Below are 23,694 nucleotides of genomic sequence, written 5' to 3'. Positions count from 1 at the left end.
GCTAATAGGCCATTTCGGCCTACAACTCCATGGTGCCCAATTAACCTACACACCCATTTCAAAAGGTAGGAAGAAACCTGAGTCCCCGGGGAAAACCCATGCAGACAGGGGGAGAACGTACAAACTCAGCATGGGATTCAAACCCCAGTCCCAATTACTGATGCTGTAAAGCGTTGCGCTATCTTGTCCTCTTTGTACAACACCTCCATTCAATCTGAAAGAGTGTTTTGAAAAATTGCCTGTGTAGCCGACTGCTACAAAGAAACGCACACACTTGCAGTGTGGGAGATTAAGCTCTGAGATTTATTGAGGTGGGAAAGGCTCCTTTTATACAGTTGGAGTTCCTCCTGTTTGTTTAATTGGCCAACATCAGCCACATGAATAACAATAGAGGGTGGGAACATTCTTGCATGTGAATACCCTTCTTCCTCAGCCTGTTATTGATCTGTTAGCTGGGCAACTTGGCCAGCGTCATTTTAGGGTTGCTGGTCTTGTACTGCTCCAGCTTTCAACCATGCCAGTTCACTGTGTTAAGGGATGGGTTATGGTGTGTTATGCTACTGTTTACTACTGCGCGTGCCATGTGATGTGCCGGCTTGATCTCCACGGTGGCAGACCGCCACACCTGCTACTTTAATTCTTCATCCTACTCCTGACTTTGAACTACAATAAAGCTCCAAGAGCTCAGGGAAAAACCCCTCATGTTCTTCAAATATGCGAGTGGCAAAGGAAGCCATTTGGTCCATCCAGTCTCTCCTATGATATGAATCCTCATTACAGCTTTCTAGACTTAACAATAAATTTGATACTTTAGATGAAGAGACAGATGAAGAGGATGGAGATCACAAATCTGATTGTCTGGAGCCAGACAATAATCTTGTTCTCAATGTCACCAAGACCAAGGAGTGTATTGTGGGCTTTATGCATCCTGCAAGCTACACATCTGTCATCATTGATGGGATGGCAGTGGAGAGGATTAGTACCTCAAAGTTCCTTGGAGACCTCATATCAGAGGACCTCTCCAAGAGCCACCACATTGATGCATTTGTGTAAAAGAATCATCAACATCTCTACTTTCTAAGAAGTCTGAGGAGATTTGGCATGTTGTCAGGTACTCCAGCAAATCTTTACGGGTGAAGAGTGGAAAGTATGTTATCTGGTTCCTTTGCAGCTTGGTTGGGAAACTTGAATGCCTAGGGACAAAGAAGGCAGCAGAAAGTGCCAAAACTAGCTAGGTTCATCACAGGCACCAACCATCCATTTATTGAAAATATCTATGTGAGATGCTGTCTCAAGAAGGCAGTCAATTTCATAAAGAATCTGCATTACCTTGGTCATAACCCCCTCTCTGCTCCCTTCAGATAAAAGGATAGAAACCTGAATTCCAGCATGTCTGCGCTCAAGATCAGTTTTTATCCAACAGCTATCTTAAACTTCCCCACACTACTCCGAGACCACAAAAGATATGACCACGACTGACATAAATTTTTTCTTGCACAAACTGCAACTGACTAATTATTATCTAATCTTTAATATTTGTAATCTCTATTTTGTCAAGACATATTGTAGTTATTCAATTTATCCTTCTCGATATGTACCTGTGTGGCTGCATCAAGTAAGAATTTTGTTGAACTGTACATTCCTTGGAACTTACATAATGACAGTGAACACTCTCCTGCATCATGAGACTGGGACTTTATTCATTGGAGCGTAGAAGGTTGAGAGGGGATTTGATAGAGGTGTTTAAAATTATGAAGAGAATAGATAGAGTAGATGTGAATAGGCTCTTTCCCTTGAAGGTAGGGGAGATTGGAACAAGGGGTATTAAGTTAAGGGTTGAGAGGCAAAACTTTAGGAGTAATATAAGAGAATGCTTCTTCACTCAGAGAGTGGTGGCTGAGTGGAATTATCTTCTGGAAGAAGTATATGTGGCAGGGTCAATTCTGTCCTTTAAGAGGAGGTTAGATGAGTACATGGATGTGAGGGGGTTGGAGGGTTATGGGAGTGGATAGGTGGAACTAGTGGAGTTTCACATAAATCGGTGTGGACTAGAAGGGCCGAGATGGCCTGTTTCCGTACTGTAAATGGTGATAGGGTTATTATCAAGATCATCACCATCAAACATTCTAGCCTTGCTCTCACAAATTTAACACTGAGTTTTTAAAAATGTCCTCAGCCAGTATTTTAAATATTATTATTTTTTCTGTATTTACACCTTCCCAAATGTGCCTGTTGTTATTCACTGCCCTTTATCAGCCTCTCTCAGTTGGGCATCATCATTTGTCACTCAATCTCTCCTGGTCTTTACCATGTTACAGACGTTCCCTTTTGTTCTCTGTTCGATTCCCCTCATTCTCGCATTTTGAAACTTGTTTTATTTCTACGTTTTTCTTGTTCCAATGAAAATAACATCTAGGTGAAATACAAACTTTGTTTTTCCATAGATACCTTCAAAAGACATAGGAAAGTAAGATTGAAACCTTACTCCCAACGTGTAAATTCGGTTTAGAAAACATGGAATGAAATGTCAAAGCTGATGTCATAAAACATAAAATGCTAGAACCTCTATGCAGGTCAGGCTGTATTTTTAGAATGAGCAGTAAGACCCCTCATTGAAATTCCACTATCTGCAGTTGGCTAGATTTTCACAACATACAGCATTTTTGCAGGCTTATTTGTACCTCCAGATTATGGACATAAATTTTATAAAAGTTTTTTTGTGAAAATAGATTTTAAATTTATAAATTCATTATTTTTATACTTGTATGTTTACAGATGAGTTAATTATATCTGCACTGAGATTCTGTGAAGGATAGAGAGAAATAGAAGAGGAGGAAAGAGAAAAAAAGAAATTGAAGTAAAGGAGAAGCAAAAGAGAGAGAGACATTTTTTTGCAGCCTTATGAATAAAAGTATCTATAGTTAGAGGGAACTGATAATAAATTATTGTGGGGTTTGGCCCAATAAAATATTAAGTGTAGGAATCACAAAAGAACCTTGGAACACTACCACACAGAAATAGGCCACTTGATCTATCTGGTTTGTGCCAAACTATTTATTCTGCCTAGTCCCATCGAACTGCACCTGGACCATAGCCCTCCATATCTCTCCCATCCATGTAACTATCCATTCTTCTCTTAAATGTTGAAATCAAACTCTCATCCTCCTTTGGCAGCTCATTTCACACTCTTACCACACAATGTGCGATGAAGTTCCCCACATGTTCTATTTCAACATTTCACCTTTCACCCTCAATTCATGTCTCATCCAACCTCAGAGGAAGAAACCTGCTTTTATTTAACTCAGCTCTTTAAGTCCCAGTAGCATCTTTGTAAATTTTCTTGCACTCTTTTAATCTTGTATCTTTCTGTAGGTAGGTGACCAAAACTGTACACAATACTTAAAATTTGGCCTCACCAAAGACTATGGCCTTAAAATGCTGCTTATGGAACTATCAGCTTTTTGGATGTAGAAGTCTCTCTTTAAAAAACTGCAACCTTTATTTTATTCATACATTAAATTTGGCATATGGTCTTGGGAAGGGAAACAAAAGTGAAATTCAGCTTTAGTCGAGACTCAAAATCCCCTTCGATAATTTTTCATTTAATTTCAAGTTATGTGATCTATATCACATGCGATAGACCACTTTGCTCGCTTACTAATGTTAAATTTCACCTCTGATTTAATAGGTAAAAGTGAATGAGTGGGGAACATTTATGAGGTGGTCAGATAAAACAATCCTGCTAAAAGGTGGACAAGAGGAGAAATACATTCCCTGGGTTGGAAATGTCTTACTTCTTGAGGTCTTTCCTAAATGCTAAATTGGTTGCCATGATTGGAAGGTGACGAATGTACCTTCAGAACTGAAGAGGAAACTGTGATTTATGGCCCAGTTAGCTTAACATCAATAGTGGACAAATTGCCAGATTCTATGATAAGGTACATAGTAACGGGGCATTTATAAAATACCAATATGATGATGCAGAATCTATATTACAAATATCAAAAGTAAATTATGTTCGACAAATCCATTAGAAATGTCTGCTGGTATAACCAACAGTGGAAATTTGGAGGAGGAGTGGATGTAATACATTTGGATTTCTATGTGGTTCCTTGTTGGATTGTGTTGATCTATTATCTTGGATTTGGGATAGCATAACTGACAGAAGACACAATATAAATTCATCACAATCAACTTTGCAGCAGGTAACTCATGGAGAGCAACAAAGATCAATACATGGGACTCAGCTATTTACAGACAATGTCAATGACAGATAGGGAAATGGAATATTTATATTTGCTGATGATACAAAGATAGATTGGAATATAATGTGCAAGGAGCACTCGTAGAGCATGCAGGATCGATAGATTGGAATATAATGTGCAAGGAACACTCGTAGAGCATGCACGATCGATAGATTGGAATATAATGTGCAAGGAGCACTCGTAGAGCATGCACGATCGATAGATTGGAATATAATGTGCAAGGAGCACTCGTAGAGCATGCACGATCGATAGATTGGAATATAATGTGCAAGGAGCACTCGTAGAGCATGCACGATCGATAGATTGGAATATAATGTGCAAGGAGCACTCGTAGAGCATGCACGATCGATAGATTGGAATATAATGTGCAAGGAGCACTCGTAGAGCATGCACGATCGATAGATTGGAATATAATGTGCAAGGAGCACTCGTAGAGCATGCACGATCGATAGATTGGAATATAATGTGCAAGGAGCACTCGTAGAGCATGCACGGTCGATAGATTGGAATATAATGTGCAAGGAGCACTCGTAGAGCATGCACGGTCGATAGATTGGAATATAATGTGCAAGGAGCACTCGTAGAGCATGCACGGTCGATAGATTGGAATATAATGTGCAAGGAGCACTCGTAGAGCATGCACGGTCGATAGATTGGAATATAATGTGCAAGGAGCACTCGTAGAGCATGCACGGTCGATAGATTGGAATATAATGTGCAAGGAGCACTCGCAGAGCATGCACGGTCGATAGATTGGAATATAATGTGCAAGGAGCACTCGCAGAGCATGCAAGATCGATAGATTGGAATATAATGTGCAAGGAGCACTCGCAGAGCATGCATGATCGATAGATTGGAATATAGTGTGCAAGGAGCACTCGTAGAGCATGCACGGTCGATAGATTGGAATATAATGTGCAAGGAGCACTCGCAGAGCATGCATGATAGACAGATTGGAATATAATGTGCAAGGAGCACTCGTAGAGCATGCATGATAGACAGATTGGAATATAATGTGCGAGGAGCTCTCGTAGAGCATGCATGATAGACAGATTGGAATATAATGTGCAAGGAGCACTCGCAGAGCATGCATGATAGATAGATTAACTGCAGAGTGATAAATGGAGTATAGGATAGGGAAATGTGAAACTATCTTCTTTGAAAAATGTATGGGGTTGTAGTTTAATTGGGTGTAATGAGCACAGGCTCGTGGGCCAGATGGCCCTGTTACAGTGTCAAATGTTTAAATGTAAAAATTAAAGAAAGGTTGAATGGAAAAAGCAGAATATTTTGTAACATATTGGAACTAAATAAATATAAGTATTCAGCAAGATATCGTTGTTTTCAACATGACCTGCAAAAGGCCATCTCTGAAGCAAAGTGGCAATTCCGGAGGAAGCTAGAGACAGAGACAGAAAAAGTGAGGGCGAACGTTATAGATGGCTGTGATGCTTCATTACCCATTGAGCTGAACACTTAGTCTAAGCCTGCTTTGAGATGAAGAACTAAACAGTGCCTACTAGAATCCCTTAAAAGGCTGAGGACCCTATGATTTCTGTCTCTGAGGGTGATGTCAGGACATCGTTCAAGAGGGTGAACCCTCACAAGGCGTCGGGCCCTAACAGCATACTTGTCAGGGTACTGAAAATCTGTGCCAACCAACTACTCAGAGTGTTCATCGACAATTTCAACCTCTTATTGCTGCAGTCAGAGGTTCCCACCTGCTTCAAAAGGGCATCAATCATACCGGCACACAAGAAGAGAAGTGTGAGCTGCCTCAACGACTACTTCTACTGTGATGAAATGCTTTGAGAGGCTGGTCCTAGCCTAAGCAAAGATCTGAACTCACTGTAATTCACCCATTGTCAGAATTGCTCCACAGCAGATGCAATATCACTCAATTCTGGATCACCTTGAAAACAGCAATTCATACATACAGCTCCTCTTCATAGATCACAGCTTGGCCTTCAATACCATTATTACCATTATTCCCTCAATGCTGGTCAAGAAGCTACAAACTCTAGGCCTCTGTTCCCCACTCTGCAACTGGATCTTTGGGTTTCTCATCAGACCACATCAGTACAAATAGAAAACAATGTCTCCTCCTCACTGATCATTAACACAGGTGCACCCCAAGGGTGTGTGCTTAGCCCACTGGCCTACTCATTATACACCCATGACTGGGTGTCTAGGCACAATTCCAATGCCATCTACAAGTTTGTCAATGGCACCATAGTTGTCGGCAGAATCACAAATGCAATGAGGGAGATAGATCTGCTCATTGAATGGTGTAACGACAACAACCTTGTACTCAACATTAGCAAAAACAAGGAGATGATTGTGGACTTCAGAAGGAAGGCAGGGAACACCACCCAGGCCTCATCGAGCTCAGTAGTGAAAAGGGACAAGAACTTCAAAATTCCTAGGTGTCAACATCTCCAAGGATTTGTCCTGGAGCATCCATCTTGATGCAATCACAAAGCAGGCTCACCAGCAGCTATACTTTGTGAGGAGTCTGAGGAGGTTCAGTATGTTACCAAAGATTCACGTAAACTTCTACAGGTGTACCGTGGAAAGCATTCTGGCTGGTTGCATCACTTTCAGGTATGGAGGTACCAACTCTCCGAACAAGAATAAGCTCCAGATGATTGTTAACTCGGCCTGTGGCATCACAGGCACCAGACTTCACTCCATTGAATACATCTACATGAGGCAGTATCTTAAAAAAAAACAGCCTCTATCCTCAAAAGATCCCCATAATCCAGGCCATGCCCTCTTCACTCTGCTACCATCGGGAGAAAGGTATAGGAGCCTAAAGACGAGCACAAGGACAGCTTCTTCCCTACTGCCATCAGGTTCCTGAATAATTGTTGAACCAAAGACACTGCCTTTCTTTTCAGGCACTACTATTTGGATGTTTTTATTTATAGTCATGTTGTAAGATGGTTATAATATGAATGTTTGCACTAAGACGCTGCTGCAAACAACATCGAAATTCATGACTTGTTCATGACAATAAATTATGATTCTGATGAATCATAGTGAGTTAACATGCTGGAATGGAAGATCTGAACAGGAAGTATTGCTGCAAGCATCTTGGTGAGACCAGTCCTGGAAAACTGTGCATAATTTTGGTAATGTTATCAAAGGTAGGATATGCTTTACATATCATGAAACAAATGAGAGGTGAAATTGACCTATACGCTCTGCAGTTTCGAAGAGCGAGGGGTGATCCCACTGAAATAAATAAAATTATTTGAGGTTTATCAGGATAGATGCTGTGAAACATTTTTTTCCCAGCTAAGGAATTGAAAATTAAAATCAAAGTCTTAGGATAAGATTATAAGAAGGTAGATGGAGGAGCAGGTAGTGTAGTGGAAGCACAGAGGCTACAGAAGGATTTAGACAAATGAGGAGAATGAGCAGAGAAGTGGTGAACAAAATATAACATTGGGAAGTTTACAGTCATGCACTTTGGTAGAATAAATAAATGGGCAGACTACTTTTTTTAATGAGGAGAAAATTGAAAATACCCAAATGCAAAGGGACCTTGGAGGCCTCTTGCAGGAAATCCTGCATGTCGAGATGGTGGTTAAGAAGGCTAATGCAATGCTGGCATTCATTTCAAGATGAATTGAATATAAGAGCAGGGGTGTGATGTTGATGCTTTTAAGGCACTGGTGAGACCTCACCTGGAGTATTGTGAGGAGTTTTGGGCTATTTATTTAAGAAATGATGCGCTGATGTTAGGAAGGGTCCAAAGGAGGTTTACAAGATGATTCCGGGATTTAAAAGGTTATCATATGACGTGGGGGGGTGGGGGGGCGGGAATTTCATTGAAAAATTTTAAATCTTGAAAGATATGGACAGAGAAGATGTAGAAAGGTTGTTTCCCATGGTGGAAGAGTCCAGGACTAGAGGGCACAACTTCATTGAAGGGCATCCGCTTAAAACTGAAATACAGAGGAATTTCTTCAGAGGGTGGTAAATCTATGGAATTTGTAACCACAAGTGATTACAGAGGCCCGGTCATTGGGTGTATTTATGTCAGAGATTGATAGGTTCTTGATTAGCCAACGCATCAAAGGTTATGGTTATGGGAAGAAAGCCAGGCAGTGGGGCTGAGTGATTAAAAGGATCAGCTAATGACAGGGCAGACTCAATGGGTTGAATAGGCTGTCCTGTGTTTTTATGGATAATGAATTAGCTCTTTAGGACTAAGATAAAAATAAATATATTTATTCTAAGATTCAAGCTGGTGAATTTAAATTGAATTGAGGCTGGATAACTGGAACCTTTCTCCCCCAAGATAGCTGATTCTAAAACTAGAGGGCATAAATTTATTGTGAGAGGTGTAAGATTTAAAAAGCTCTTCTTTTACTCATTCGGTGGTGGGTATATGGAACGAGATGCTAGAACCAATAGTCGAGGCAGATGCAACTACAAAGTTCAAAAGACATCGACAGATGTTCAGAGGAATATGGGATGAACATAGACAAACTAACTTCGGTAGGCAACTTGGTTGGCATGGATAAGTGAGGCAAAAGGTTCTGTTCTATTCTGTAAAACTCTGAGTTCAGTTTTTGAGGACATTTGAGGGAGATGTTATAAGACTTTTGGATACTTGGAGAATCAAGGAAATGTGGTTAAGGCAGGAGCATAAAAGTTGAAGAGGAAATTAATTTATGATCATATTGATAAAGGAGATTCAAGTATGGCTTGTGTTTCTTGCATTTTTTTTCGTGGAGTAACTGCTGGAGGCTGTTTTACATGGAAATGGTATATGGACGGGATAGATAGGTAATGGAATGGAATTGAAAGTGAGAGTTAATGGTTAATCAATGCTATTTCCATTGGCTTGTTAAATCCAAAAGAATTGACGACCAGGGGTATTCGTTAAAGGGATATAAATTGTGGGCCAAAATGGCCTGTTACCATGCTGTACGTCTAAATTTAAATGTGAAAATTAATCAGCCTTTGAAGCACTGGTGATGTTTTTACTTTGAAAAGTTGAATGAGTTTGATGTCAACTGCAAGTGTTCTTGACAGTCCAGAAGACTCGTTTAAGTAGAGGTGAGGTCCAGCAGGGGTTTGTACAATGAACGTGTGCAGATGGATCCGTCCTCCTCTATTATAAAGTGGCAGTGGAACAACTGCAGACAACTTTGGAAAGGATAAAAACAAATGCAGAAATCACAAGGAAGACTATAGAAAACTATTTCAGCTACTTTTTTGTAGTTCAAGAATCTTGTGTGATACATCTTTGAACACAACCAAGGATGGTGTGAAGCACAAAAGTCTGCAGAGGAAGAGCTCAGGCCTGAAACATTGGTAATATACTGTATCTTTCCATCCTATGGACAATGCAAGACCTGCTGAATTCCTCCAGTTTTTCTGTGTTTTTACTCCAACCAATACCATTTTCTCGACTTTTCCTTTGCAATTTATCTTGTTAGCAACAATCTTTTTATCAATCAAATTATAGGTAAATAAAACATGAGAAAATACATAATCAAGTACATAATAAAATACATAATCAAGAAGAAAAATATCACTATGACATCATATGATATAACATATTGCATTACACTATATTTAATGAATATGATCTCATCTCCTCAAACTGAAAACCAACAAACAATCTGATGGAGAAACTCAGAAGGTCAAGCAGCATCAGTGGGAGAAAAAGAATTGTCATTGTTTCTGGGTGAAACCCTTCATCAGGACCCACTGACACTGCTGGGCTTGTTGAGTTCCTCCAGAAGATTCTAGAAGCTGCAGCTTCTTATCCCGTCAGCTCAAGTTCGCTTTATGCAAAAGTTTACATCTTAGGTTCCAATACAAGATAAAACAATAGCTCAGATGTGGATTTCAGTTAGGCAAACCAAAAAAACTCCAAATTGACCTGTGACTTTTAACAATGTAGCCAATCTCTGCCGACAAAAATAGTCTTTGGTGCCACTTGGATATGAAATTTGAGCTCTTGATATAGATTGCACATTTAGGAGGGACAGATATAATAGAAATCGAGTCCACGCTGCTGAAGATCCAGCTGTGCTGGGTGTGTCACGTCTCCAGAATGGAGGACCATCACCTTCCCAAGATCATGTTATATGGCGAGCTCTCCACTGGCCACCGTGACAGAGGTGCATCAAAGAAAAGGTACAAGGACTGCCTAAAGAAATCTCTTGGTGCCTGCCACATTGACCACCGCCAGTGGGCTGATATCGCCTCAAACTGTGCATCTTGGCGCCTCACAGTTTGGCGGGCAGCAACCTCCTTTGAAGAAGACCGCAGAGCCCACCTCACTGACAAAAGGCAAAGGAGGAAAAACCCAACACCCAACCCCAACCAACCAATTTTCCCCTGCAACCGTGTCTGCCTGTCCCGCATCGGACTTGTCAGCCACAAACGAGCCTGCAGCTGACGTGGACTTTTTACCCCCTCCATAAATCTTCTTCCGCGAAGCCAAGCCAAAGAAGAGAAAAGAAGATATAATAGAAATGTAAACTGGATTTTTTTTTCACTTATTGTTCTAGTCACTAATGCAATGCTACAACTGGATTATCTGGAGTTTATTATTATCTCTGTCAAGGCCAACCTAAAAAACTGAGAACTTTCACTTTGACCTTTGGCTTTCTATTCATTTATGGAACATCTGATACAACTACGCCATATCCTCAAAATGTAGTGTAACCTTTAGCTGACATATCCATCTGAACTAATTTCCACCAAGCTAATTTTAATTCTGCTATTCTCAATTTGTTAATACAACACAGATCATGATGTGAAAACTTGGACATTCCTGGATGGAGCAACACACACAAAGTGCAGGAAGAACTCAGCAGGACAGGCAGCAGCCATGGAAACCAATAGACAGCCAACCTTTCAGACCAAAACCTCTTCAAGAGGAAACATAGATGCTGCCTGACCTACTGTTCTTCCAGCACTTTTGTGTGTTGTTCCATTTGTCCAGCATCTGCAGTTTTCTTGTTTACCACAGTTGTTCCTGGTTGGTAAAAATTTGCTAATTATTCATGATAATGTAACAGTATATTAGAGGTATCATATTTAGTGGGGTTCTGAAGTTTGTGGAGAGCTTTAAAAAAAAACTGACCCACCAAGAATCAATGTCAGCGCACCACAACACTGTCTGATCATCAGATCATTGAGTTGTTTGCGAATTTTGTCATGACATGTCCTGATTTTTGGAATTATTTGATTAAGGAAGAATTGTTGCAAGATCACAGTGAAGATTAGAAGTTGTAATCCCACCTTTTCGAGGTTGTCTTCCACTTCAATGCTGGAGCAAGCATATTTTGCTCAGAATTATTATTCTGTTTTAATGTTATCAGTTTGTTAAACAGGTAAAGTTGTAACTTATTAGCAGTTATACTTTTCTATCAAGTCAGCAAACAAAGTTGCAATGGGAAGCTGGGAACCATCTATTGAATTTGCTGAGCCTGACAATCTGCTTAATGATTAATTGATGAAAGTCTAGTTGGCTTTGAAATATTTGTTTCAGGATTCAAGAGAAGGTATTCTCTTTTAAACATGATGTGTCAAGAAAGAGGGTTTTTCTTGTTGCAATGTTATCTTCTTTCCGAAAGACATGGACCTACTTACCAAGAAGTAGTTGTTGAAGTGGCCCTTGCATTTGTGTGAATTTTGACAGCAAGTGGCAACAGGATTTCGACATTGCAAAACAAACTAACCTTGACCTCAACAGGTACAGCTGTACCTGGAATTGCTAGATAGAAATAAAAAAGAAGTAATTGTCTAATTTTCCTCTCTATAGGCCAACATTTCTATAACTAATAGTACATTCTATCATTGCCTTTACAACCCCACCCGACACTGTTCAAACCTGGAATCGAATTACTTCATAGGGCCTGAAAATTGTTACACATAAGTGAACAATTGAGAGCACTGAGATCATTGATTTTTTTTAAATTTTAGTCTACAGCATAGTAGCAGGTCCTTTTGGCCCAATAGCCCATACCACCCAGTACATTTTGAACGGTTGGAGGAAACTGGAGCACCCTGAGGAAACCCACGCAGACTGAGGGAAAATGTACAAACTCCTTACAGACAGCACCGGATTCAAATCCATTGCGCGAACTGCAAAGCTAACCATGCTGCCCCGTGTTCTTCAGAATATTTTCAGTTCTAGTTCATTAATGCAATATGAGCATAATTTTATTCCCTCTAAATACAATTTTACTATTTATATATGCTTCATTATGTTTATTTGACAATTTACTATTTTAATACAATAAATGACTGAATTATTTGGAATAAATCTACAGGTAATTGATGAGAAACTAAAGTTGAATCCGTTCCTTGAGAAACAGTTGCAATCTTTACTTCAATGTATAATGAGATTTGGTGGGGTACAAATTGAATGCAGGTTATCGCCAGGGGTATAGAGGTTGTATTGAATTTAGCAGCAGGATTTGATGATGATATTCTGTTTTCCACCTTCCAGAGAATTATCAATAACAAGCACTGTGGATAGTAGCTTTTTGTGATTTCCCCACCCATCTCAAATGTGTTTCCACTGTTGGTTCCCATATTTCAGAGGAGTTTGAGTTGAAGGGATCAAACAATCTTGGATATGTTTTATAATCTCAATGATGCATGATCAGAGAAAAGAATTTCCCGAATTCTAGGTTTGGGGTGAACTCCATTCAGTGGTTGGTTGCCTCATTTGAAGAAATGGGGTCCACTTGCAGTTTGACTTCACCTCAAATAATGCAGGTGGAACATCCTACGATCTGGAGAACCAATTCTGAAGAAAGAACATTAAGGCTATCTGCAGCTCTGGGAAATCTTTAGAATGCATATTCACCTTCCAGCAGAAAATGTTCTGCAGCAAGGAAGAAAGATTGTGAGTCCACATTAATAATTATATTGTATCACTGTCAGACATGTTTTAATTGACAACATTCTTATCTCAGCCAGAAGCTTAAGATTTCAGGTACAAGATTAGAAATTTGAGCACAAAACTGTAAGATGTCACAATCGTGCAAAACACAGGGTATGCTGACCTGAAAGGTGTCATTTGTGGAGGAAAGGTTAGGGCTAGAAAGTAAAAGAACCCAACAAATGCTGTAAATCTGAAATAAGAATAAAATCCTAGAAACATCCAGCTGATCAAGCAAAATCTGTGGAAGGAGAAACAAATATAATTTTTCATATTTAAGATCTTCCATTAGAACTGGGAGAAAACAATTTAATTTTAATTTTGATGAAAAGGTGAGAAAGGGATAAATGGACATAGGTAATATCTGATGGGGTGAGACTAAGTGTTGCTAGAGAGGATGCATTGTAAACATTATCTGGTTTGTGGATTAATGGAAAAGTTAGAAAGAGATAAAATAAAAGCTGTGGAGTGAGGGAAGTGGGAGAATGAAGATTCAAGCAAGGGTATATAAAAAGTTCTAAAATGCAGGACTGTAGACATGTCCTGCAGGTCAGGTTATGCTGATGGGAAGAAAAAAAATGAATTAATATCACAGATGGATGTCTTACAGAAATGGACAGTTCTAATATGAAGAAGAAAGAAATAACCTTAATATTGATTTGAAGAATTCTCTGCCCAAGGGAACAGTTGAAATTGTCTCGTTAAAATATATTTAAGTCACAGTTAGATTTTTGCATCATCGGGGAATTAATGGTTATGGGGAAAAGGCAGGTAGGCGGAACTGAATGCCAGACCAGAACAGCCATTATCTTAATGAAAGGTAGAGCAGACTTGGTGGACGAGACGGTTTATTCCTGGTTCTATTTCTTGTGTTCCTATGATTCAGCCACATGTTCAAATGGAAGATAAGGTGATAACAATGAGAGTAGGATGAAGATTTCAAATGGAAGGTGATAGAGAGCTTTGAATCACCTCTGCAGACTAATTACTGCAAAGCAGTCACCAAATCTGTTTTTTTTTACAATGCAGAGGAGATCACACTGTAAATGCCAAATACACTAAACCAGAGTGAAAAGAGTACACATGAGCTGCTGCTTCTCTTGGAAGGATTATTTGGGTCTCTGGTTGGTGGGAAGGGAAGATAAAAATGGACATTGATATACCTTAAATCACAAATCAAATTGGAATTTGGTCTAATGAAAACTTTCTGGGCCCCAATTTAAACTTTTGAGTGATATTGATAGGTTTAAATTGAGCCCCTTTTACTCAATAATCCACGAAGAATCAGCATGGCTTCATCAGGGGAAGGCCGTATCTCACCTGATTGAATTATTTGAGTATGTAACAAAGCACATTGATGAGGGTAGAGCGGTAGATAGTGTATGTGGACTTTGGTAAGGCTTTTGTTAAGGTTCCTCATGCAAGGCTCATTCAGAAAGTAAAGAAGCATGGAATCCAAGGATACCGAGTATGAAATGTCCATACAAGAGACATTGCTTTGTGGATACAGAATAGGCTTTCCCAGAGAAGGTAGAGGGTGGTTGTAGATGGTTCATATTCCACATAGAGGTTGGTGACCAAGGTGTTCTGCAGGGATCTGTTCCAGAATCCCTTCTCTTTGTGATTTTTATAAATGACCTGGATAAGAAAATGGAAGTGTGGGTTAGTAGGTTTGCAGATAACACAAAGGTTGGTAGTGTTTTGGATAGTCTGGAGGTTACAAAGGGACATTGATAGGATGCAGAGCTAGGCTGAGAAGTAGCAGATGGAGTTTAACCCAGAAAAGTGTGAAATGGTTCATTTTGGTAGATCAAATTTGAAGGCAGAATACAATGTTAGTGGGAGGACTCTGAGCAGTGTGGATGAACTGAGAGATCTTGGGGTCCATATCTTTAGGACACACAAAGCTGCTGCACAGTTTGATGGTATTATTAAGAAGGCGTATGGAGTGTTAACCTTCATTAACCATGGAATCAAATTCAAGCGCTATGAAGTAATGTTGCAACTATACAAGATCCTAGATCCCCACTTGGAATATTGTGTTCAGTCCTCCTCACCTCAGTGTGTGGATGCTATAGAGGGTTCATGGGAGATTTACAAGGATGCAGCCTTGATTGGAGGTTCAGTGAACTTGGTCTTATTCTTGGAGTAACGGAGGATGAGGGTTGACCTGATAGAGATATATAAGATGATGAGAGGCATTGATCAAATGGATGGCCAGAGGCTTTATTCTATGATTGAAATAGCTAACATAGTTTTAAGGTGATTAGGAATTAATATAGGGAGGATGTAAGAGGTATGCTTTTGCACAGACAATGATGGTTGCATGGAATGAATGCATTGTTGGCATAGATAACTACATTTTGGTTTGACCATGTAGAAATTACAGCATTTTTTATACATAGTCCCTTCATTTCAGGGCACCATAATGTTTGGGGCACTTGGCTTCACATGCATTTGTGAATACTTAGGTATGTTTAATTGTTTCATTGCTGCAGGTAAATGAAAGCTATCATTTGGAGTATATAGTTGCCATTTTTCAACATGAGGACCAGAGTTGTGTCAATGAAATTCAAAAAAGCCATAATGAGGCTGAAAAACAAGAATAAAACAGTAAGAGACATCGCCCAAACCTTAGGATTACCAAAATCAACAGTTTGGAACCTAATTGAGAAGAAAGCTTACTGATGAACTCAGTACTCTCCAAGGGATTAGTATTCCAAGGAAGACCTCCACTACTGCTGACAGAAGAATTTAGAATTGTACATGCAACATGGTAACAATCAACAATCACTTCAAAACCCTTGCTAGTAAAACTTCAGTTTGGATTTAAGAGTTAAAGGAAGGGGTTGATTTGATGGAGGGAGGAATATTGTTCCACAGTTTGGGGGCTGATGTCGTGAAAGCGCGATCTCCCCTGAGTTTGTGATTTGAACATGGAAAAACCAAGCGACATAAATTGGCCGATCTGAGGGGTCTTGAAGTGGAATAGGGCATTAGAAGATCGGTGATGTAGGAGGGGGGGCTAGTGCATTGATGGTTTGTAAACAAACTGGAGAACTTTAAAATCTATCCTGAACCATACTGGCAACTAGCGAAGGGAGACGAGAATAGGGATGATATGGTCCTTTTCTTGGCTCATGTCAGGAGCCTTGGTGCCGCATACTAAACCTGTTGTTGACGGGATAATGACAACTGACTAATTCCCATATCAAGAGAGTTAGAGTAGTCTAATCAGGAGAAAATGAAGGCGTGGATAACATTCTCAAGGTCTTTCAGTGACAGGAATGCTTTGATTTGGGCAATAAATAGTGCTGAGCTGAAAAAAGCTAGCTTTTACTACCGCATTGACTTGTTTGCCAAACTTGAAGGTGGAATAGAGTATCACACCAAGGGATTTGATGTGTGGTTTAATGAGAGTAGCTAAGTTGCCAAGGGTATTGGTAATAATTTTGGTGGAGTTGAGGGAGGGAGCAAATAGGATGATCTCAGATTTGCCTTCGTTAAGCTGCAGTAAGTTTTGAGCCAGACAGTCGATGAGGTTGGTTACCTTTGCTTGATCATTGGGCTTCAGGGGGAGAGAGAGCTGGACATCATCACCATAGTAGAGGAAGGAGATGCCATGTTTTTGGATGGCCGAGGGAAAGCATGTATAAGGAGAAGAGAATGAGGCCCAGAATAGACCCTTGTGGGACCCCACAGAAAAGGGTAGCAGACAAGGATGAAAATTTATCTATGTTGACTGAGAAAGTCCTCTCATTGAGATAAGATTTAAATCAATTCAGGGCCGTGCCATTGACACCAACTCTCTGCCAGAGGTGATCTATTAAAATAACATGAAAAAATATCCCCAAAAGTATGTCCAATTGACTCTTCATGAGGCAGATGTGGATGTGTCAATGACTGCTGTCCTCAGAAGGCTTCATGAACAGAAATACAGAGGCCACAGAAAGGATGGCCAAGTTACAGTTTGCCAAGAAATATTTAAAAGAGCCTGCAGAATTCTGGAAAAAGGTCTTGTGGACAGATGATACCAAGATTAACCTGTATTAGTAATGGCAAGAACAATATGTGGAGGCATAAAGAACTGCCCAAGATCCAAAGCATACCACTTTTGCCTTAGTTTGCATCTTGCAGTATAGCCTCTGTATTTCTGTTCATGAAGTCTTCTGCGGACAGTAGTCATTGACGTGTCCACACCTGCCTCCTGAAGAGTGTTTCTGATCTGTCGGACAGGTGTTTGGGGATTTTTCTTCATTATGATGAGAATTCTTCTGTCTTCATCAGTGGAGGCCTTCCTTGGAACACCAGTCCCTTTGCAATTACTGATCTTACCAGTATGCTCTTTCTTCTTAATGATATTGCAGACCATTGATTTTGATAATCTTTAAGGTTTTGGCGATGTCTCTTACTCTTTTAATCTTGTTTTTCAGCCTCATAATAGCTTCTTTGACTTTCATTGACACAATTCTGATCCTCATGTTGAAAAACAGCAACTACATACTCCAAAGGATAGCTCTCATTTACCTGCAGCAATGAAACAATTAAACATAACTGAGTATTCACAAACATATGTGAAGCCAAGTGTCCCAAACATTATGGTGTCATGAAATGAGGGGACGATATATTAAAAAAAAGTGCTGTAATTTCTACATGGTCACACCAAAATGTATACAAAAAACCTTGAATGAAATCCAGAATGTGCACTTTAATTACATGTGAATCGTTTGATTTTAAATTTAAAACTGTTGAGCATTGGGACAAATTAACAAGTCATGAAATTCTGTGTTTGAAGCAGCAATCATAGAGCAAACATTACGAAAATTACAATAAAAAAATTAAAATAATAGTGCACGAAAAGAAAGGCAGTATCTTTTGTTCATTCATTATTCAGGAATCTGATGGCAGTGGGGAAGAAGCTGTCCTTATGCTGCTGAGGGCTCGTCTTTAGGCTCCTGTACCTTTTCCCTGATGGTAGCAGAGTGAAGAGGGCATGGCCTGGGTGGTGGGAGGTCTTTGAGGACAGAGGCTGCTTTTTTTAAGATGCTGCCTCATGTAGATGACCTCGATGGTATGAAGTCTGCTGCCTGTGATGTCATAGGCTGAATTAACAACCCTCTGGAATTTATTCTTGTCCTGAGAGTTGGTACCTCCGTACCAAGCAGTGATGCAACGAGCCAGAATGTTCTCCACCGTACACCTGTAGAAGTTTTCGAGGGTTTTTGATAACAAACTGAATCTCCTCAGACATCTCACAACGTTTAGCTTTTGGTGAGCCTTTGTGATTGCATCAAGATGGAAGCTCCAGGACAGATCCTTGGAGATATTTACACCCAGACATTTGAAGGTCTTGATCCTCTCCACTACTGAGCCCTCGATGAGGACTGGGCCGTGTTCCCCTGACTTCCTTCTTGGTTTTGCTAATGTTGAGCACAAGGTTGTTGTCGTTACACCATTCAATGAGCTGATCGATCTCCCTCCTGTACATTTCCTCATTGCTGTTTGTGATTCTGCCGACAACTGTTCTGCCATCAGCAAACTTGTAGATAGCATTGGAATTCGTACTGACTGCTCTCCGATGAGAAAGTCAAGGATTCACTTGCAGAGGGGGGTACAGAGGCCTAGTGTTTGTAGCTTCTTGACCAGCACTGAGGAAATAATGGTATTGAAGGCCGAGCTGTAGTGTTTGAAGAGCTCCCTGTGATGTCATAGGCTGAATTAACAACCCTCTGGAGTTGTATGTATAGCTGTATGTATGAATTGCTGTTTTCAAGATGATCCAGAGCTGAGTGGAGAACCAGCGATATTGCATCTGCTATGGAACGATCGTAATGATAGGGGAATTGCAGTGGGTCCAGATCTTTGCTTCGGTACGTGACCAGCCTCTCAAAGCATTTCATCACAGTAGAAGTTAGTGCTACTGGGCGGTAGTTGTTGAGTCAGCTCACACTACTCTTCTTGGGTACCAGGATGATTGATGCTCTTTTGAAGCAGGTGGTAACCTCTAACTGCAGCAATAAGAGGTTGAAAATATCCGTGAACACTCCGGCTCGTTGGTTGGTGCAGATTTTCTTTCCCCTGCCAGGTACACCATCAGGGCCTGACGCCTTGCAAGGGTTCACCCTCTTGAATGGTATTCTGACTTCACTCTCAGAGACAGATATCACAGGGTCCTCAGCCTTTTCAGATATTCTAGTGGGCACTGTTTCATTCTTTTTCTCAATGTAGACAAAGAAGGTGTTCAGCTCATTGGGTAGTGAAGCATCACAGCTATCTACAGTGTTCGCCCTCACTTTGTAGGTTGTAATAGCCTGCACTCCCTGCCATAGCTGATGTGTATCTGTCTCTGTCTCTAGCTTCCTCTGGAATTGCCACTTTGCTTCAGAGATGGTCTTCTGCAAGTCGTACCTGAACCTCTTGTAAAGATCCCGATCCCGATCCCTGATCTTAAACGCTCTTGTTCTCACCCTCAGCAAGTTGTGAATTCTCTGATTCAGGTTGACAGAGCTAGGGATTTTCTCTTTGGAGCAATGAAGGATGAGTGGTGACTTCATAAGAGGTACATAAAATTATAAGGGTGGACAGCCAGTACCTTTTTTCTGGGGCAACAATAGCAAATGCAAGAGGACATCTATTAAAGGTGAGTGGAGGAAAATTTAGGGGATATAGCAGAGGTAATTTTTTTTTACACAGTGGTGGGTACCTGAAATGTATTGTCAGGGATGCTGGTTGAGGCTCGTACATTAGGGACATTCAAAAACTCTTAGATAGGCACAGGGATGTAAGAAAAATAGAGGGTTATGGGTGAGATGGGAAAAATTAAATTGTTGTGGAGTAGCTTACATAGGTCAGCAGCAACATTGTGGGCTGAAAGGCATGGACTGCCCTCTAATCTTTGTTCTAAATACTTTGGCATATTCGGATGGTTGTGGAAAATGGTTTTTAAACAGTTTTAGTTGACACTTTTTTTTCCTAATCAATTTTAAACATCTAGTTAAGCAGCACAAATGGAAGATATTTGGACTGTCATATTTTTGGCAGCTCTTTGTGAAAAGTTAGGTGTTCAATTCTGCTCAAAAAAATTTACGCTAATCTTTCAATCCAGTAATCAAGAAGTGTTGCAGTGAGAGAAATGCTTATGAGTGCTTCCTGATGGTGCCTTTCGCTCCATTAAAAGCAGTGACTGCACCTCAAAACCACATGAAGGAGTATAAAATATTTTAGAATATAAGATCATGAAAGGCACAATATGGAGATTATTCTTCTTTTTGAATGTTTTGAAGGAAATCTAAATATTCAAAGTGAGTTGCAATAACATGGCACTAATTTCATAATCCATTCCTAGGCCAAGTTTCCGTCGCACAAATTGGTTTGAGCCAGTCGGACGAGAATGTGAACAGGTCATGAAAAAAGTGGGCGTTTTTGACCTCACACCTTTTGGCAAATTTTCTCTAAAAGGAAAAGATTCCACCAAACTGTTGGATCGCTTGATTGCAAATGTTATTCCAAAGGTAAGCAGAATATAACATTCGATACAGATCTGACAAACTGACTGACATTTATTTTTGCAACTGTGCTCTTGTCATGAAAGCCTTGATGCAATTACCCAATAAGACCCATTTTTGCAGAACATTAGTGTAAAGTTTTTTTAAAAAAAGTGGTAATATTTCATGCTTTTTTGTTGCTGATTTAACACAAAATCTCCCTTGTAAAATTAAAAGATAGGATTTCCAGTTAGATTGCCATCTGATTGCTAATTATAAGTTGATCTCATCTCTTTCCTCTAATTAGTGCAAAAGGATTGTTTCCATTATTGCCAAGTTACTTTTTTGCACCAGGATAAATGTGAATATTTATTATTTTTTTGTATTTATTTTCTTTTTAATTCAATTAGGTATACTGTTGTTATTGTTATTTTTGTATATAATTTTTTATTTTTCACACTATGAACCATATCAACCAAAATATGTACAAATGTTTCTCATTAAATTTACACAGTGGTCTTTTCTCCCTTTCCCTCCCTCCCCTCTACCCAACCCCCTCCAAAACCCATAAATATTCAACATATACAATATAATAAAACCATAAAACAATATTTTCACACAAAGGAAAATAAACAAGAAAAATGCATCATCTATTTATTATACACTGAATCTAGTCGTTTTGTCTTCTTATCATTTTCATTCTCATTTTAGGGGGTGGAGGTCATAGGCAACCTTTCTCTGATATGTTCCATGTATGGTTCTCAAATTTGTTCAAACATTGTGACTTTATTTTTTAAATTATATGTTATTTTCTTCCAATGGAATACATTTATTCATTTCCATGTACTGCATACTCGTGCTCTCTTCCATTTTCCAAGTTGACATTATACATTTTTTTGCTATCGCTAAGGCTATCATAATGAATTTTTTTTGCACTTTATCCAATTTGAGGCCTAATTCTCTACTTTCTTATGTTACTTTAAAGAAATATTTCTGTTTTTTTGGTATGTTATTTTTTGTAATTTTATTTAGTATCTGATTTAGTTCTTCCCAAAATGTATTCACTTTCGTACATGCCCAAGTTGCATGTAATGTTGTTCCCATTTCCTTCTTACAGCGAAAACATCTATCCGATAATGTTGAATCTCATTTTTTTAATTTTTGAGGAGTTATATATATCCTGTGTAACCAATTATATTGTATCATGCGTAACCTTGTGTTTATTGTAATCTTCATAGTTCCAGAACATAACTTTTCCCATACTTCATTTTTTATCTTTATGTTTAGATCCTTTTCCCACTTCTGCTTAGGTTTATAGTTTATTTCATTTTCCTTATCTTGCAGCTTAATGTACATGTTCGTTATAAATCTTTTAATTATCAATGTGTCTGTAATCACATATTCAAAGCTGCTTCCTTCAGGTAATCCCAATTTATCCTTTAAATAAGCTTTCAATTGATGATATGCAAACATTGTACCATGAGTTATTCCATATTTGTACTTCAACTGTTCAAATGTTAATAAATTATTTCCCAAAAAACAATTTTCTATTTTTTTGATTCCTTTTCTCTCCCATTCTCTAAAGGAAAGGTTGTCTATTGTAAAAGGGATTAGCGGATTTTGTATCAATAATAATTTTGGTATTTGATCATTCATTTTTTTCCTTTCTAAGTGGATCTTATTTCATGTATTAAGTAAATGATGCAGTACTGGTGAGTTTTTATATTGCACCAGCTTTTCATCCCACTTATAAAGTATATGTTCTGGTACCTTCTCCCCTATTTTATCTAGTTCTATCTTAGTCCAATCTGGTAAAAATCTGATAAATACCTTAATTGTGCAGCTCTATAATAATTTCTAAAATTTGATAACTGCAAACCACCTTGATTATACCTCTCTGCTAACTTATCTAACACTTTTCTTGGTTTCCTCCCTTTCCACAAGAATTTCCTTATTATTCTCTTTAGTTCATTAAAGAATTTTTCTGTTAAAGGAATTGGTAATGTTTGAAATAAGTATTGTATCCTTGGGAACACGTTCATTTTAATATAGTTTACCCTCCCTATCAACGTTGGCGGTAATTCTTTCAATGTTCTAAGTCTTCCTGCAATTTCTTTATTAGTGGCTGATAATTTAGTTTGTACAAGTGGCTTAAGTTATTATCTAACCTGATCCCTAGGTATCGGATTGCTTGTGCTTGCCATTTAAATGATGATTCTTTTTAAAATTCTGTATTACTCATTGACATCACTTCACTTTTATTTGTGTTGATCTTGTACCCTGATATTTCTCCATATTCCTTCAATTTCTTATGTAATTCTTTCACTGATACCTTGGTTCTGTTAGGTATGCTATGACGTCATCTGGAAATAAGCTGATTTTATACTCCTTCTCCTTTATTTTTTATCTCTTTTATTTTATTTTCTATTCTTATCAGTTCTGCCAAAGGTTCTATTGCTAAGGCGAATAATGAGGGGGATAGTGGGCATCCCTGTCTAGTTGACCTACTTAATTTAAAGTGACTCGATACATATCCATTTACTGCTACCTTCGCCAACAATTATACAATGCTTTAATCCAATTTATAAATTTTTCTGGTAGATTGAATTTCTGTGATATTTTAAATAAGTAGTTCCACTCCACTCTGTCAAAGGCTTTTTCTGCATCTAGAGCAACAGCCACTGTTGGTTTCTTATTTCCTTGAACTGCGTGGATTAGATTAATAAGTTTACAGACATTGTCTGCTGTTTGTCTTTTCTTAATAAATTCAGTTTGGTCTTGTTTTACTATTTTAGGTACACAATCGGCCAATCTGTTTGCTAATAATTTAACTATTATCTTATAGACTGGTGTTAGTGGATCTTTCCCCATCTTTGGTATTACTGTAATTATTGCTGTTTTACATGAATCTGGCAAGTTTTGTGTTTCTTCTATCTAGTTCATTACTTCCAGGAGATGAGGAATTAATAACTCTTTAAATGTTTTATAAAATTCTATTGGAAATCCATCCTCTCCTGGT

The 23,694-nt window shown here is 39.0% G+C and overlaps 1 protein-coding gene across 4 annotated transcripts in view; it reads left to right on the top strand.

The window, feature by feature from the left end:
• dmgdh (dimethylglycine dehydrogenase) overlaps window positions 1-23,694 on the top strand; it is a 158,273-nt gene that overhangs the window by 72,266 nt on the left and 62,313 nt on the right. For all 4 annotated transcript variants that reach the window (XM_069938244.1, XM_069938255.1, XM_069938264.1 and 1 more), the window contains exon 10: window positions 20,537-20,702. In XM_069938244.1, the coding sequence (XP_069794345.1) occupies window positions 20,537-20,702 (166 nt within the window). The remainder of the gene's footprint in view (window positions 1-20,536; window positions 20,703-23,694) is intronic.

Source organism: Narcine bancroftii, chromosome 1 (assembly GCF_036971445.1).
Source record: "Narcine bancroftii isolate sNarBan1 chromosome 1, sNarBan1.hap1, whole genome shotgun sequence".
NCBI classification, from domain to species: domain Eukaryota; kingdom Metazoa; phylum Chordata; class Chondrichthyes; order Torpediniformes; family Narcinidae; genus Narcine; species Narcine bancroftii.
This window is presented reverse-complemented; position numbering and strand designations above follow the sequence as displayed.